Below are 17147 nucleotides of genomic sequence, written 5' to 3'. Positions count from 1 at the left end.
CCCTAGACTCTAAAGTCAAATGTGAGGGGGAATGGAGACGTCCTGCCCGGGGAGGCAACCCGAGTCGCGTCCCTCCCAGGGACTGATAAAGATGTCCCTCACTGTCTCCGGGGAGCCGGCACCCGGGCACAGCGGGCACGACGTGAGGACGGCCAGACTCGCCGACTGCGGCCGCATCCCCAAGGGGCCGGGGCGCGCCTGCTGGAAGGTGGGAGGCGGAGTTGCTCCTCTTCTGGGAAGAGACCAAAGGAATGAGTAATTGGAAATTCTGTAACTTAGACCCTTCTCCTAAACTCTTTAGCCCTTTCACCCCAAGCCCCCTGCCGAGAGGCAAGGGCACCGGAGACAGGGAGCCGTGGTGGAAGGAGAGTCACGTTTCGGAGAGGGAAGTGAAATAAAGAGGGCGGCACCCGGGGGGACCGGTGCGTCATTGAGGGACCGAGGAGAAGCGCGGGCGCACGGGGTGGAAAGGAGAAGTGGGAGCGAGGAGCCGGAGGGGGCGGCCGCGGAGAGCGGGTGGCGGCGTCGCGAAGCGCCCAAGCCTCTCCTGCCTTCTCCGGCCGCGCCCCGTCCGCCCGCAGCCTCGCGGCGCCAGCCTCGACCCTCAGCGCTCCGGATCCGGCCGGCGGGGCGCGCCCGCCGCGCGCAGAATGTGGCAGCCGACACGGCCCCGGCCCCGCGCGTCCTGGCGCTGGGCGCTGGCGTTGCTGACCCTGGGCGGCGCAGGGCTGTGCCACGCCGGCCCGCAGCCCATGCACCCCGCGCGGCCGGGAGCCAGGAACAAGTAAGTGCGCGGTCCCTCTCCCGGATCCCGGCACCGAGCCCTGGGCTCCCAGCCTCCTCCTACCCCCACCCGCAGCCGGGTCCGCAGCTGCCCTGCCGAAGGCGAAGAGCAGCAGCCCGGGGTCCCGCTTGGGCTGCCCGGGGGGCGCCTCCTCTCGGGAGGGCCGTGCGCTCCACCGCCCGCGCGGTGGATCTTGCCAGCCCTTCAAGCAGTGCTGCCTCCGGGGCCGCGGGCGCAGGGAGTATCCCGCAGAGCAGGGCGACCAGGAATTACTGAAGCCCCTGGGACCACAGGCACTTTTCTTTACGTTTTTTTTTGTCAGCTAAAGGTGCGCTTTCCCCGAAGGCGCAGCCGCGCTCCCTCCGATGGCTGCTTTGTGGGGCTCCCGCCTCCGCAGAGACGCGGGGCTCCCCGAGCCTCGCTCGGTCCGCGGCCCTTACCGGCTGGCCCCTTCTCCCCCAGCCTCATTGTTCTCAGGGTTTTACACTGTGGCTTCTCGCTCTCTCTCCTTCACCCCAGGAACTGGTGCGCCTACATCGTGAACAAGAATGTGAGCTGCTCTGTGCTGGAGGGAAGTGAGAGTTTTATTCAGGCTCAGTACAACTGTCCCTGGAACCAGATGCCCTGTCCGTCGGCGCTGGTGTAAGTCCTTGAGCCCAGGAGCGGGCGGGGTGCGTCGGGGCCTGGACGGTGGGTGGCGTCGGAGCGTTGGGCTCCAGCCCGTCCGTAAATCTCTTCCAGAGGGAGAGAGAAAACTCAGCAGCTGAGAAATCAGAGCGCTGAACGCTGAGCGGGGTCCCTGGCGCGCTGAGGGATTTTAGAAGCGTGTGTTGCCCTGAGTGACCATAGAGGATGCGCACGACTTGCGAGCCTGTGGTCACCGGGGTATAGGAGGGGTGAACGAAGCCCCCACCCCCACCTCTTTTTTTTTTTCTTTCAATTTTATTACTAACATAAGGCAGCTGGACCTAATTAGATCCACATTGTGTGTGCTAGGACACACAGAAGATTCCAAAATGTATACGGCTAAAAACGCTGAAATGTAGGATTAGCTGAGAGGTTTGTTCTAGCCCGTGTCCTAAAAAAAAGGCGAGTTTTGTCCAAATGGCCCCATAAAACGGACCTCTTCCAGCGTTATAGCCCTCTAAACTGAAGTCCCAGCAATAACTTGCTTAAAAGTGAGTCATTTTTTTTATGTTAGATTTGGGGATTCAGCAAAGACTTTGTCGGGAGAAAATGGTCATCTTTTTGATGAGAATTAATCATCGTTTTGCCTATAAAGATTTCATCATCTTAAAAAAACAAGGAGGAAGCAGTGCGATGGAATAGATATTCCGTTAACTACGTCACACACACTCAGTTATCTTCTGGTAATCCTTTGTGTTTTGGGGTAAGTTGGTTATCAGAGGAGGAGTGATGCAAATCTATGGCTGTTGGGGAACACATGGGATGGTTGAAATGAATTGTTTTCCCCTAAGAATAAGTTGTTTGTCTTAGGGCACTGTTGTCATTACAGCAAAGAATAGCTAGTAGGCGGATCTGTCTTTGGCAAAGCAAAGGGACAGACTGAAACTGTACTCCAGGAAATCTTATTCCAGAAGGCGGTAGATGAGGCTTCAGGCTTTGTGGGGTGGAAGTCGCCTCTGGATCATTCCACTTGGGCTGTTGGGGGAACTGCAAACAGGGAAGGGATAATTCCTGATAGGCCAAGAGCAACAACAACAACGGCCTAGAAGAGACATACATGCCCCCCTCGAATATACAGAGGAGCAGGCAGACATGGAATCCCTAGCTCCCGGAGTTGGATCTGTCAGAGGGGATGCATGCTGTCATAGTGTCTTTATCTGTACTCCGCAGTTTGTAGATCTCACAGTCCATGGCAGCAGTCAGGGAAAGGAGAACCGGTAAGATTTTTACATTGTGACAGAGACACGAACTAAGTACTCAATACGGTTTGAATGGATGTGCTTAAACTTAGAATTATTAGTCAGGAACATTTCATTTGTTTTACCCAAGAACTGCATTTTGTGGTTTGCTATTACCTAAAGACTTGTGGCAACTCAGATAAATGAATTTTTCATTTGGAGAGGTCATGCTTTTCATTTAAAAGATGTTTTTCTTTTCTTTTAAATTATCTGAAATTCTTTTAATGCTTGCAAAATTAAATGATGATTTAATTGTTGTATTTGACCAAAACTCAGTGGAACAGATTCTTTGTCGTCAGTGGGGAGCAAATCACCTCCAGATCAGCAGGTTAATGAAACGCAGTTGGAGCATATTTTTGCCACCCAGTGGGAAGGACAACAAAAACTGCTATAAGAAATGACAGATGTTTCTGTTGTTTTCTTAAATAGAACCAAAATAAGTAACCTGGGTGTTTTTCTTCAGTAATAGCCACCTAAACAATTCAATTGTTTTTACATTTTAGATACTGCATTGTAAGTGTGAAATTTTAAAAATAAGAACAGACTGTTTTAGCTGATAGATCTGAACATTTTGAAATGTAAATAGTTAATTCAGTCTTGACTTTTTCCTGTTTCTTTAGAGCTAGACAAGGAATGGTTTATCTTATTTTTCAACTACTAAATGTGTCCTAAATTTTGATGCTTGGTGGATGATGGAAGTCAGAGCCCCTTTATACTTAAAGAGAATGAATGGCTATTTAACATGGAATCTCCCAGGTGTTTCTGATGAATCCAGAAGTCCCAGTCACTTCTCTCAATTCATGGGGTCGTTTTCAGGTGAGGTCTTCAGGATTTGATCCTTAGAACCTGAGGCTGGAGGTTGACCGAGAGGTTGGAGCCAGAATGCAATTTGGCAAGTGGGGCCCGCTGAGTACCTGGGAGGGGCAGGTGTGCACCAGCAAGGCCTTGCGAGGATTGGGGCTGAGTGGAGTTTCTAGGGAAAGGAGAAGGAGGAATCAGAAAGGAGAGAGAGCAAAGCCAACTTTAGACGAGGAAACTTCATCTTAGGGACCTCAGGAGGGGAGGTCCATAGGTTGAGGGGTCCTGTGAGGCCGGTGGCTTTAGCTAGCAGGAAGAATTTGCTTCTGCAGAAAGGACAGTGTCAGGTCAGTGGCAGACAGGCATTGCAGTTCGTGTGAGATTAAGGGAATAGGTCAAGAGGAAAGTCAGTAACACAGGCATCACATGTGTTCCAAAGTCTTCGGTGGAAAAAAGGGAGTTGATAGTAGCCAAGCAGGTGAAGAATCACTTAGAGAGAAAATGCTGCGTGTTCTGAGATGGAAGTGGAGAAGCCAAGGGAGACACTGAGCATACTCTCAAACAGGGGGAGAAATGAGCTAGGAAACGAGGTTTAATGGGAAGTCCATAGGAATAAGTGGAAAACATCTGTGCCTGGTCGTGTCATTGGGCACTGAGCCTTGCCAGGCTGTACAGACCTAGCCCATGTGCCTTTCCAGAAGGGTTAGACCTTACTCCATTTGCATATAGGAAGAGCCTTCGATTCCAGGTTGCAAATTTGGGCATCATTATGTAAAACTAGGGCAGAAAGGGTGTTTGTATATGTGTGCATTTAGAGTCATTATTTTTCTGAGACTGAAAGAAACTTCTGTGTGTCAGATGCTGCGTTAGGGCTTTTCATTCCGTAGATGAGGTTATTTAATTCTTGCAACAACCGTTCAAGATGGAAACCATGGTCCCCGTCTTGCCAATGAGGAAACAGAGGCTAGATGTTCCCTAACTCATCTACAGTCACGTGACACTAAGTGGCTGAGATGCCTGCAAACCGAGGGCTTCTGGCCTTTGGCCCCATAGCGATGGAGAATGCATTTGTTTGTTTTAGTGTGTGCCTTTCGTGGATTGCCCAGTACTCAACTATTAAGAACAATTACACCTTTCATAAAAGGCAATTCCCATGTAAAGTGATTGAGAACTATTTGTGTGGGTTATTTCCCTCAATGCCTTGGACTGTATAATTTTTCATACTGTCCACTATGCTATATGGTTTTTTAAAAATTTTCTTACCATTTTATTGAGATTTAATTGACATACAGCACTGCTTAAATTTAAGGTATACAGCCTAAGGACTTATATATATTGTGAAATGATTTTCACAGTAAGTTAACATCCGTCTTCTCATGAAAACAACCACAACAAAAAGGGCAAGTTTTTTCCTTGCGATGCAACCCTTAGGATCTACTCTCTTAACAGATTTCAAATACACCATACAGCAGTGTATGTATGTACATACACTCATGTACGTTACATCCCCAGAACTTTGTTACAACCGGAAGTTTGCATCTTTGACCACCTTCGTCCAGTTCCCGCTCACCCCACGCTTCCCTCTGTTAGCCACAAATCTGGATTTTCTGTGAGTTTGTGGATTTCTTTTAGATTCTATGTATGTCTACATACAGACATACAGAATTTCTTTCTCTGACTTACGTTACTTGGCATAATGCCCTCAAGCTCCATCCTCACATGGTAGGACTTTTTTTTTTTTAGTGGCAGAATAGTATTCCATTGTCTGTATAAACCACAACATCTTTATCCGCTCATCAGTCAGCAGACGCTTAGGTTGCTTCCATGTCCTGAGCATGGGGTACTGACATCTGTTTAATGTCGAGTCTTTGTTTCCTTTGCGTATATACCAAGAAGTGAAGTTGCTGGATCATAGGGTACTTCTATTTTTAACTTTTTGAGGAACCTCCATGCTGTTTTCCATAGTGGTTGCACCAATTTACATTCCCACCCACAGTGAACAAGCATTTCCTTTTCTCCCCATCTGCAGCCGCAACCGTATCTTGTCCTTTTGATGTCTTATTTTAATAAAGCATTCAGGGCCTGACTTGGGTGAGAGAACCTCCCAGGGGCACATTACTGTGAGCCCCTTCATCCCCTTACATCTTCAGAGCAACTGCATGGCGGTATTATCCCCATTCTACAGAAGGTCATGTAGTTAAGGAAGTAGTCGATCCTGGATCCAAATCCAATCATAGTTCCAAGCCTTCTTCTCCCTCCACACCGCATGGTCCCTTGCTGTCTGGACCCACACCCGAGGATGAGTGTGATGCCTGCCACAGCGGGTGCTGGGACATTGGCACCCCTGGTGAGATGGAAGGGAGAGGCGGTGGTCTGAGGTTTCCTAGATCCCCGTCTACATGGTGGTGGTGTGTGTGTGAACTGCTGGTAGGAGATGGCGCTATCTTCTTCTTGGACAAGGCATTGTTTCCTTTCCTGCATCGTTCATGCCTTATGGCAGTGATTCTGGATAGTCCCTAACCTCCCACTCCACGGCATCAAGTCCAGCTGACTTCTGTTAGTATTTGAGGCATTTGAGGGGCGTCCTCTGTGCAGAGCAGCTGCCCTGTAGGGGAGGACATCTGGGGATTCCAAGCTGGAAGGCAGGATTATTTCCCTGTATTCGCTTTGCTACCAGCTTGGGGCTGAGGCTCTGTAGGGCAGGGTTTCCTACTCTGTGCCCACAAACTGACTTGGGTTTATCAGCATCTACCCAACCCTGCTCCTGCCCCCTCTCGGGTGTGTTGCATTGGGGTGGAATTTTTCCTATGAGCTCTTTAAAAGAATCTCATCAGTTGGGGCAGGAACTGGGTGGGACCAGCTAGGGGAGCCTGTGCCGCTGTGATAACACAGAAGAAGAATTTGTGAATGTATAGCAGGTGTTGAGTTCTAAGTGCTGAGTTCCAGAACTCCTCTAATTCTCAGATTCCAGGGGGAAGCAGATGGCCATTCAGTTGGAAGTAAAGTTGTCTATTAGAGAGCGATCTCAACCAGGAAAAGCTTTTTTTTTTTTTTTTTTTTTTTGACAAAGAACACTTAAAGCTGCAAAAATAATGAGGACTTACATCTTCTAGACTAAATTCTACAGTTTCTACATCTCCAGGAATGGAATTCCATTCACCTGGAACATGTGCCTCTTGTGTGTATAGCTTGGAGGGTAATTTTTTTTTTCCTTCAGCTTTTAAACATCTTGCAGTCAGTTGGATGTTAAGAGCTTTGCTCCATGGGTTTGAGGGTAATTTGAATCAAGCGAGGGAGCCTGAGCTGGTGTCTGGAGAAGGAGAGAATGCATGCTTGGAGTGACGGTCCCCCGACCCCAAGAGCCGAATGCACTTTCACCCCTTCTTCTTGGCCTTCCTTATCAGCGCTACCTCTGTCTTGTTGCCCTAGAATCTTCTGACCTTCCTTTCAAGCGTCTTTGTACTTTAGTTCTTTCCCTCTTCTTAGGTTCCTAGTAGATAAGATGCTAGGTTTGTAGAGCCCTTCCACAGTCGTGTTTTTCTTATCACAAGCTCAGCCAGATCAGTTAGGATAGAGACAGGGGTCTTAGAAGAAGTTTGTGGTTCTGGGCTACATTTTTCACCTTTCTTATTAAAATTAATGGGATTCAAATAGAGCTTATGGTCTTAAAAACAATTGCTTCTCGTTCAGCCTCCTTTTTGTCCCTTTATTTGGTCTTTCCCCACTGATCTGTTCTCTGTTGGCACTTGGTAAATGAACTAAAATTCTGAGGTAGCCAGGAAAGGGGAGATAAATGGAGCAAGTGTCCCCTGAGGTGGTCCCTCTAACTGACTGATTAGGCCAATGTGTTTTGGAAGAGGAAATAGAAACCTTGGCTTCTGGCCTCTGCTCTACTGCCACTGAGCTGTGTGACTTCAGGAAAGTCCCTCAGCCTCTCTGAGGCACAGTCTCCTCATCTCTACATTCCTGATGAAGTACCACAGCTAACAGAACTTTTAAAAGTGCGCTATCACGGTGGATGGGGTAACTGGGTCATGGACATTAAGGAGGGCACGTGATCTAATGAGTACTGGGTATTTGTTTTGTTTTGTTTAAAGATTTTATTTATTTATTTGTCAGAGAGAGAGCACAAGCAGGCAGAGTGGCAGACAGAGGCAGAGAGAGAAGCAGACTCCCCGCTGAGCAAGGAGCCCAATGTGGGGCTCGATCCCAGGGCCCTGGGATCATGACCTGAGCTGAAGGCAGCAGCTTAACCAACTGAGCCACCCAGGCATCCCAAGGGTGTTTTAGGCAACTGATGAACCACTGACCTCTACCCCTGAAACCAATAATACATTATATTTTAATTAATTGAATTTAAATACAAATAAGTTTTAAAAAAATAAACCATTCCATTTGGTAAAAAGAAGAGTACACTATCATACTCCTGTAGGGTACACTTAGCAGGAAAGTCTCATGAACATTCCTTATTCTCATCATTTGGAGTGTTGCTGCTTCTCAGGCGGGCTTATCTTTCAAGGATTTGAATTTGGAGTTAACGCTTCTGGGCATGTTAGAGAAGGTCTGAAGTGCTAAAAAAAAAAATGAAATAAACTCTGTAAACAAAGATAAGAATTAAGTAAATGAGTAAAATCAGCTTTTGGACATGACCTTGACTTAGAGAGTGCTTCAGAAGCAGAGTCAGCAATGGTTTCTTTGGGGGATGCACATCAGCGATTATGGACGATGTAAAGTAAATAATCTGGGGGTGGTGGGCCCTGGTCGCTGGTCCTGCAGGTGTGTGCGGGTCCGTGGTTGCTGGGCGGAGAGCCAGAGGGAACTTCCAGGTTGCGTGAGCCTCGGGAACTCTGCTCGATCACCTTTCGGCCAGCCGCTGTGCTGCTCTAACCCTTTGCCTTGAGAAAAAGTCCTCTTCCTCTGTTTGATAACAGCAGGACGTCACTAAGGTTCACTGAGTGTGAGTAATACAGTAAGTACCGCACAGCACAGTTACCCAGTGTTTTACATCCTGGTGTTGAAAACCTAAAGCTGACAGACTGACCCGTGTTCAGACGACGTACAGACTGTCACCCAAATGTTCTTCTGACTTACTGCTGGTCCGAACAAACACTGACTTTTTTTTAATGACTCAGAATTAACTGCTTCTGTCCTTGATAAAGCTGTTTTCAAAGACCCACTTGATAAGATGATACCAGCCTGACTTCTCCTCACGGAGAACAGTTTTCCTGGACAGCTTGAGAAAGGAACATAGTTGTTGTCCACATGACAGCAGTTCCTATTGGAAGAAAATAATGAAATGATTAAAATGAAACTCCCGGGGCGCCTGGGTGGCTCAGTGGGTTAAGCCGTTGCCTTCGGCTCAGGTCATGATCTCAGGGTCCTGGGATCAAGTCCCACATCGGGCTCTCTGCTCAGCAGGGAGCCTGCTTCCCTCTCTCTCTCTCTCTCTGCCAGCCTCTCTACCTACCTGTGATCTCTCTCTGTCAAATAAATAAATAAAATCTTAAAAAAAAAATAAAATAAAATGAAACTCCCCGGGCACCTGGGTGGCTCAGTGGGTTGAGCCTCTGCCTTCGGCTCAGGTCATGACCTCAGGGTCCTGGGATCGAGTCTCTGCTGAGCAGAGAGCCCGCTTCCCTCTCTCTCTCTGCCTGCCTCTCCATCAACTTGTGATCTCCCTCTGTCAAATAAATAAATAAAATCTTAAAAAAAAAAAATGAAACTCCCCAAGCAGTTTTCTTCTTTCTTTCTTGTTTTAAAGTGGTGATGTGTGCTAGACAAAAGTAGGGGCGGTTCAAACTAACCAAATCCCTGGTTTGAAAATGCTGTAGAAGCAAACTTTTCTGGGTGTGTTAGGACTCAGCTGTTCTTCCTCCCTCTCCTCCCCCTCACTCTCCACTAAGAAAATATTAGATTAGGGAATACGCCTAAACATTATTCTCTGCAGTATCAGCCTTTCAGGGCAGTGTATTTTACTAGGCATTTGCTTAAGAGACCAATGGTTTAGATGAAGTCTTCGCACACTGGCCATTTCAACAAAAGGAAATTTACTAGGAGACCTCTCAAATTTTTCTAATATTCTCCTGCTTCATACATATTTGTGATTGTACAGGGTCTGCCGAACGGGCTTTATTCAGTTGTCTTTTAAGAGATTTGCTCACAATCCATTATTTTAAAAGGTTCTAGAGATTTCCTTCTTCAAGTTGTTTCTCTACAGCTGCTCAACAAGAATGCTGTTGAAGCACTGTGGGATACGGACCTAAATTTTTTTTTCTTTCTGAACTACAGTGGTGAAAATGCCACCTGTTTTTCTGCTGAGGTTTTCCATGTATCTTGAATTCTTTTTATTTAAGTGCAATTAGCCAACATATAGTATATCATTAGTTTCAGAGGTAGGGTTCAAGTAATTTATCCATTGTGTGTAACACGCAGTGCTCATCACATCACGTGCCTTCTGTAATGTCCATCACCCAGTCACCCTCCGTTTGTTTCCTTTGGTTAAGAGTCTCTTACAGTTTGTCTCCTTCTCTGCAAACAGAGCATAGAGCTGTGGCTCTGATTGCGACAGAACCCAGGGCGGGGTGAGTTTCACAATCCAGTCGTTTGCGGGAGATCTTTTCACCATTAAGCATTTCTCTGGCTTGTGTCAGTGTCAAAGCAAAGAGCTCTCCCGAGCCGGTGGAATGAGGAGGGAGAGTTGAGCCTTTTTGAATATTCTGAACATTCCAGAATCTTGGGTCCTGCCGGCTGTCCTGACAAGCACCCGGGCCTGGTTCAGGCGTCCAGGGGTGTGCGTTGGAGATTCATCAGCTGCTTTCAGCTGGGACAGCAGCTTTCCAGGACGACAGTGCCAGGTCAGGGGTCTGGCTCGGTCACAATCAACGAGGCACCCTTTTCCCATCCCAACACACTGCATCATCTTCTGGCAAATCACTAGATATTTGGGAGTCATTCTGTTGCGTTATGGCAAAAACAGCTAGCAAGATAGAACACAGATTCCTTGCTCACTGAGGGTGCAGCAAGCCCCATCCATGGCTTGCTTCCTGAACCGAACAGCACAGTGCCCTCCAAACACTCCTTGTCGGAACTGGCACTGGGAAAATAATAATCCCAAAGAGTAGTCATTCTGTCCTATTTTATTCTATTTTTTAAAAAGAAAAAATTTTAATTATCTGAGAGGTAGAGAGTGAGTGAGAGAGAGAACATGCGCGGGAGAAGGGGTACTGGGAGAGGGAGAAGCAGGCTCCCCCCTGAGCAAGGAGCCTGACCTGGGGTTCCATCCCAGAGTGCTGGGATCATGACCCAAGCTGCAGACAGACGCTTAACCAGCTGAGCCACCCAGGTGCCCCTTGTCATATTTTCAAAACGCTAATTTATGCCTTTGGTTTTCTGTGTGTTATATTGTGCAAAATGGCAATCTGAAGGAACTTAGAAAAAATTCTGTTTTGATGCTCTTCCTTAGTCAATGATCCATACCATGAAAAGTACAAAAACAAACATTAGGTCTGTATTCCCAACAGATAAAGCAAATGGCTGTGTGAAGAGTAATATGATCCATTTAAAAAGAAAACCCAAAACTTTAGTTAAATCCTCATTTTGAAAAACTGAAAAACACTTAATGTTGTGGTTTTGGTTTCTACTTAGTGGAGTTCTGTTATTGCATTGTCAAGACAAGACTATCTGGCACTCAGTTTCATAGTCCTGAAGAGATTTTTAAACACCCTAGTGCAGAAATGCATTGTGTATGTATATAATATTTATTTTATATTTGTATTATATTTATATATAAATTAATTATATAATATTTATATATATGTATATATATAATATATATATACATATACATATATACATATATGTAATATAAAACAGCTTTATCAAGGTATAACCTACATAAACCATACATATTTAAAGTTCTATAACTAAATGCTTTGCCACGTGTATGCACCCATGAAGCCAACGTCACAATCAAGATATTGATCATAGCCATTACCCCCCAAATTTTCCTCACACCCCTTGGCCATCCTTTCCTTTGGTTTCTCCTCACATGACCTCTAGGCAGCAGCTGATCTGCTTTCTAGCAACCGTAGATAAGTTTGGATTTTCTGGTGTTCTATGTGTAAGTAGTCATATACTATGTACTCTTATCTTAGCCTTTTTCCATTCAGCGTACTCATTTGGTGGTACCTCCATGTCGTACTGTGGTATCAATAATTGATTGTATTGTTGAGTGGTATTCCCTTGTATGTGCAGACCACTGTCTGTATATAGTTGTTTTGTAGTGGAGGACTTGTGGCAAAATGGTGTGGAAACTCATTTGTCTTGATAGTAAGGTTACTTCTCTGGTTTTTCTGAAAACAAATTAGATGGTAACAGATGTATAACAGATGTAGGGCGCTAGATAAAACCATAGTGGATGGAGTAAGAAAAACACTTTTCACGTTTAGAGCCCTGGATTGAGGCTGCATAATAAGCTTAAGCCATTTCGAGTTGGCAGAAAGCTCAGTAGGGTTAAAGGAGACTCTTTTGGAGACCGTTGGTTACTCCGTTTCATTAGACAAATATATATTTTTAAAGATTTTTTTTATTATTTATCTGGCAGACAGAGACAATGAGAGAGGGAACAGAAGCAGGGGGAGTGGGAGAGGGAGAAGCAGGCTCCCCACCAAACAGGGAGCCCGAGTGGTGCTTGATCCCAGGACCCTGGGATCATAACGTGAGCCAAAGACAGATGCTTAATGACTGAGCCATCCAGGTGCCCCTCATTAAACAAATATTTTGTGGAAGGCCTACGTCTGGCCCAGGACTAGGCCTATGGGGGCACAGCAAGGAACCTGACCTCTGTCTTGCCCTCCAGAAGTTCACATCCAGTCAGTGAATGAGACATAGGTGGAAATGAGGGTTGCAGTACGGAAGTACAAGTGGCCGAAGATGATCAGAGGTGGAAGGAATTAGTTCGGCCAGGAGGACTCCAAAAACCTGCTTTCGGGTGGTGGTGACATCTTAGCAGGATGTCCCTCAGCATCTTTGAAGGATGTCACTTGTCAGCTTTGCATCTTTGAAGGATGGTTCACATTGAGTATGTGCAGATATAAAACAAGAGAATGAGTATATGCCAGCATAAAACAAGAGAAGTGAGTTAGGGCCTGGAGGTGGGGAGTGAAGGGACATCTGTGGGGAAGTGTGAACTGTCTGCAGGGCTGCCTTCTCCTGAGGGCTGAGCTGCTCTTCCAGGTGCATAGATGGCCACCTTCTTCCCAGTATCTGACCCATTGTTTGTTTGTCTCTATGTCCCATTGGATTAGGGCCCATCCCTGAATGGGGGATGAGGACTCCAACATATCTTTCTTGGGGGACATTAATTCAACCCATAATAACCAGTGTTGGGAGGTTGGGCTTTATCATTTAAGCAAAGGGAAGCCATGGAAGGTTTTTGATTTGGGACACCATCGGAATTTCGCCTCCAGATATTGATCAGACCATGTGTGCAAAACAGCTCTGAGAGAGGGAGCACTGGGTGGGGACAAGGGGTGTTGGGAGGGAGCTCAGTCCATGCCATCCATGGAGAACGTGTGGTGGGTGTGGTGGGGGAAGCAGACCTGGCCATGCAGAGGATGAGAAGCAACCACCCAGTCAAATAGCCTGGTGGCCCTCTGCACAGGTTGAGGGTACATGAAGAGCTGTCATGGGGTGATCTGTGTAGTGTGTTGACACCAAAAGGACCACATGTGTGAAGCAAGGCAAGTTAGTTCAAGGACTGTCACGTGAAGGTTATGGCAGGATTTCCTTTACCCATAGGACAGTCTCTGCATTGTTCATCACCTTTGGTCAGGAGCCAGCTACAATTTTTCACATGGGCAATTGAGACCATTATCATGGAAGGAACCCGTATTTTTAGTCTTATTGCAGTTTTTTGCCTTATGGTAAACTTAGCACATAGCACACAGAGTGTATGGATATCACTTAGATAAAGCTTTATAGTTTTGCATTTTTCACAGCTATTGTCAAATCTTATTTTTCCAATATCTGAGAGGTAAAAGGGGGGGTGCAAATATTAAAATGCCAATTTGTTTACTTAAGTTTTCATTTAAATTCTGGTTAGTTAACATATGGTGTAGTATTGGTTTCAGGGGTAGAATTCAGTGATTCATCACTTACATACAGCACCCAGTGCTCATCCCGACAAGTGCCCTCCTTAATACCCATCACCCGTCTAGCCCACCCCCCCCACCTCACTCCATCAACCCTCAGTTTGTTTTCTATAGCTAAGAGTCTCTGATGGTTTCCCTCCCTCTCTCTCCTTTTTTTCCCTCCTCCCATCTTCATCTATTTTGTTTCTTAAATTCCACATGAGTGAAATAATATGGTGTTTGTCTCTCTTTGACTGACTTATTTCACTTAGCATAATACACTCCAGCTTCATCCCTGCTGTTGCTAGGGCACCTGGGTGGCTCAGTCAGATAAGAAGCCTTTGGCTCAGGCCATGACCTCAGAGTCCTGGGATCAAGTCCCACATCAGGCTCTCTGCTCAGTGGGGAGTCAGCTTCTTCCCTTCACTCTCCCTCTCTCTCAAATAAATGTTGTTGCTAATAGCAGGATATCATTATCTTTGAAGGCTGAGTAATATTCCATTATATGTATATACCACATCCTCTTTATCCATTCATCTGTCCATGGACATCTGCGCTCTTTCCATAGTTTGGCTAGTGTGGACATTGCTGCTGTAAACACTGGGATGTAGGTGCCCCTTCGGATCACTATTTTGTATCCTTTGGTTCAATATCCAGTAGTGCAATTGCTGGGTCATAGGGCAGCTTTATTTTTAACTTTTTGAAGACCCTCCATACTATTTTCTAGAGTGGCTGCACCAGCTTGTATTCCCATCAACAGTGTAAGAGGGTTCCCCTTTCTCTGCACCAGTGTCTGTTGTGTCCTGTGTTGTTAATGTTAGCCATTTTGACAGGCGTGAGGTGGTATCTCCTTGTAGTTTTGATTTGTATTCCCCTAATGATGATATTGAGCATCTTTTCATGTGTCTGTTGGCCATCTAGAAGTCATTTTTGGGAAAATGTCTACTCATGTCTTCTGCCTATTTCTTAAATGGATTATTTGTTTTTTTGGGTGTTGAGTTTGATAAGTTCTTTACAGATTTTGGATACTAACCCTTTAGGTCATTTGCAAATATTCTCCCATTGAGTAGGTTGCCTTTTAGTTTTGTTGATTATTTCATTCACTATATAGAAGCTTTTTATTTGATTAAGTCCCAGTAGTTTATTTTTGCTTTTGTTTCCCTTGCTTCAGGAGACATATCTATAAAAAAGTTACTATGGCTAATGTCAAAGAGCTTACTGCTTGTGTTCTCTTGTAGGATTTCCTGTCTCACATTTAGGTCTTTGATCCATTTGTGGTCTCTTTTTGTGTATGGTGTAAGAGAGTGGTCCTTTTTCTTTCTTTCGAATGTTTCTATACCATTTTGCCAACACCATTTGTTGAAGAGACTGCCTTTTTTTTCCATTGGATATGCTTTACTGCTTTGTCGAAGATTAGTTTACCATAGAGTTGAGTGTCCATTTCTGGATTTTCCATTCTGTTCCATTGATCTATGTGTCTGTTGTGCTAGTACCATGCTGTCTTGATGTTCACAGGTTTTTTTTTTTTTTTTAATTTAATTTTTTCAGTGTTCCAAGATTCATTGTTTATGCACCACACCCAATTTACAGGTTTGTTATACAAATTGAAGTCTGGAATTGTGATGTCTCCAGCTTTGTTTTTCTTTTTCAAGATTGTTTTGACTATTCAGGGTCTTTTGTGATTCCATAGAAATTTTAGGATAGTTTGTTCTACCTCTGTGAAAAATGCTGGTGGTATTTTGATAAGGATTGCATTAAATGTGTAGATTGTTTGGGTGGTATGGAATTTTAACAGTATTCTTCCAATCCATGAGCATGGGGTTGTTTTTCCATTTCTTTGTATTATCTTTAATTTCTTTCATAAGTTTTCTCTTTTTAAAAAAGATTTTATTTATTTATTTGACAGAGATCACAAGTAGGCAGAGAGGCAGACAGAGAGAGAGAGAGGAGGAAGCAGTCTCCCAACAGAGCAGAGAGCCCAATGTGGGGCTTGATCTCAGGACCCTGGGATCATGACCTAGCCAAAGGCAGAGGCTTTAACCCACTGAGCTAGCCAGGCACCTCCATAAGTGTTCTGTAGTTTTTGGAGTACAGATCTTTTACTCCTTTGGTTAGGTTTATTCCTAGGTATCTGATGGTTTTCGGTGCAACTGTAAATGGGATTGATTCTTTGAGTTCTCTTTCTACTGCTTCATTACTGGTGTATAGAAATATAAGACATGGGGTACCTGGGTAGCTCAGTTGGTTAAACATCTGATTCTTGGTTTAAGCTCAGGTCAGGATCTCATGGGTCATGAGGTGGAGCCTCTGTCAGGCTCTGCAATCAGCAGGGGTTCTGCTTTACGAGTCTCTCCCTCTGTGCTTCCCCTAACTTGTATGCAAGCTCTCCCTCTCTCATTCGAATAAATAAATCTTAAAACAAACAAAAAAAAGAAATGCAAGACATTTCTGTATGTTGATTATCCTGCAACTGCTCAATTTATATATCAGTTCTAGCTATTTTTTGGTGGAATCTTTCACGTTTTCTAGAGTATCATATCATCTGTGAATAGTAAAATTTGACTGCTTGCTTGCCAATTTGGATGCCTTTTATATCTTTTTGTTGTCTCATTGCTGTGGTTAGGGCTTCTAGTACTATGTTAAATAATAGTGGTGAGAGTGGACTTCCCTGTCTTACTCCTGACCTTGGAGGAAAAGCTCTCAATTTTTTCCCGTTGAGGATGATACTAATTGTGGGTCTTTTGTATATGGTCTTTATGATGTTGAGGTATGTTCCTTCTACTCCTACATTGTTGAGGGTTTTTATCAAGAATGGTTGCTGTACTTTGCCAAAGGCTTTTTCTGCATCTATTGAGAGGATTATATGATTTTTATCCTTTCATTTATTAATGTGGTGTATCATATTGATTGATTCGCAAGTACTGAACCACCCTTGCAGCCCAGCAATAAGTCTCACTTGGTTGTGGCGAATAACTTTTTAACGTACTGTTGGATTCAAATTTTTGCATCCATGTTCATCAGGTATATTGACCTGTAATTCTCCTTTTAGTGGGGTCTTTGTGACGTTTTGGAATCAAGGTAATAGAATGAGTTTGGAAGTCTTCCTCCCATTTCTATTATTTGGAACATTTTGAGAAGAATAGATATTGACTCTTCTTTAAATATGTGGTAGAAGGGACACCCGGGTGGCTCAGTCATTAAGCATCCGCCTTCGGCTCAGGTCATGATCCCAGGGTCCTGTGATTGAGCCCCGCATCGGGCTCCCTGCTCAGTGGAGAGCCTGCTTCTCCCTCTGCCTCTGCCTGCCGCTCAGCCTACTTCTGCTCTTTCTCTCTGTCAAATAAATAAATAAAATCTTTAAAAAAAAATGTGTGGTAAAATTCCCCTAGGAAGCCATCCAGGCCTGGGCTTTTGTTTGTTGGTAGATTTTTGATTACAGATTCAATTTCTTTGCTGGTTATAGTTCTGTTCAAGTTTTCTATTTCTTCCTGTTTCAGTTTTGGTAGTGTA

At 45.0% G+C, this 17147-nt stretch overlaps 1 protein-coding gene across 1 annotated transcript in view; it reads left to right on the top strand.

Moving 5' to 3' along the window:
• Positions 1–300: 300 nt before the first annotated feature.
• The window catches only part of EMILIN2 (elastin microfibril interfacer 2), a 55209-nt gene continuing 38362 nt past the window's right edge, over positions 301–17147 (top strand). The window contains exons 1-2 of the mRNA XM_004742789.3: positions 301–784; positions 1304–1426. Of these exons, the coding sequence (XP_004742846.1) occupies positions 651–784; positions 1304–1426 (257 nt within the window). The 5' untranslated portion in view covers positions 301–650. The remainder of the gene's footprint in view (positions 785–1303; positions 1427–17147) is intronic.

Source organism: Mustela putorius, unplaced genomic scaffold (genome assembly GCF_011764305.1).
Source record: "Mustela putorius furo isolate JIRA1106 unplaced genomic scaffold, ASM1176430v1.1 tig00003858_pilon_pilon_pilon, whole genome shotgun sequence".
In the NCBI taxonomy this organism is placed as follows: Eukaryota; Metazoa; Chordata; class Mammalia; order Carnivora; family Mustelidae; genus Mustela; species Mustela putorius.
This window is presented reverse-complemented; position numbering and strand designations above follow the sequence as displayed.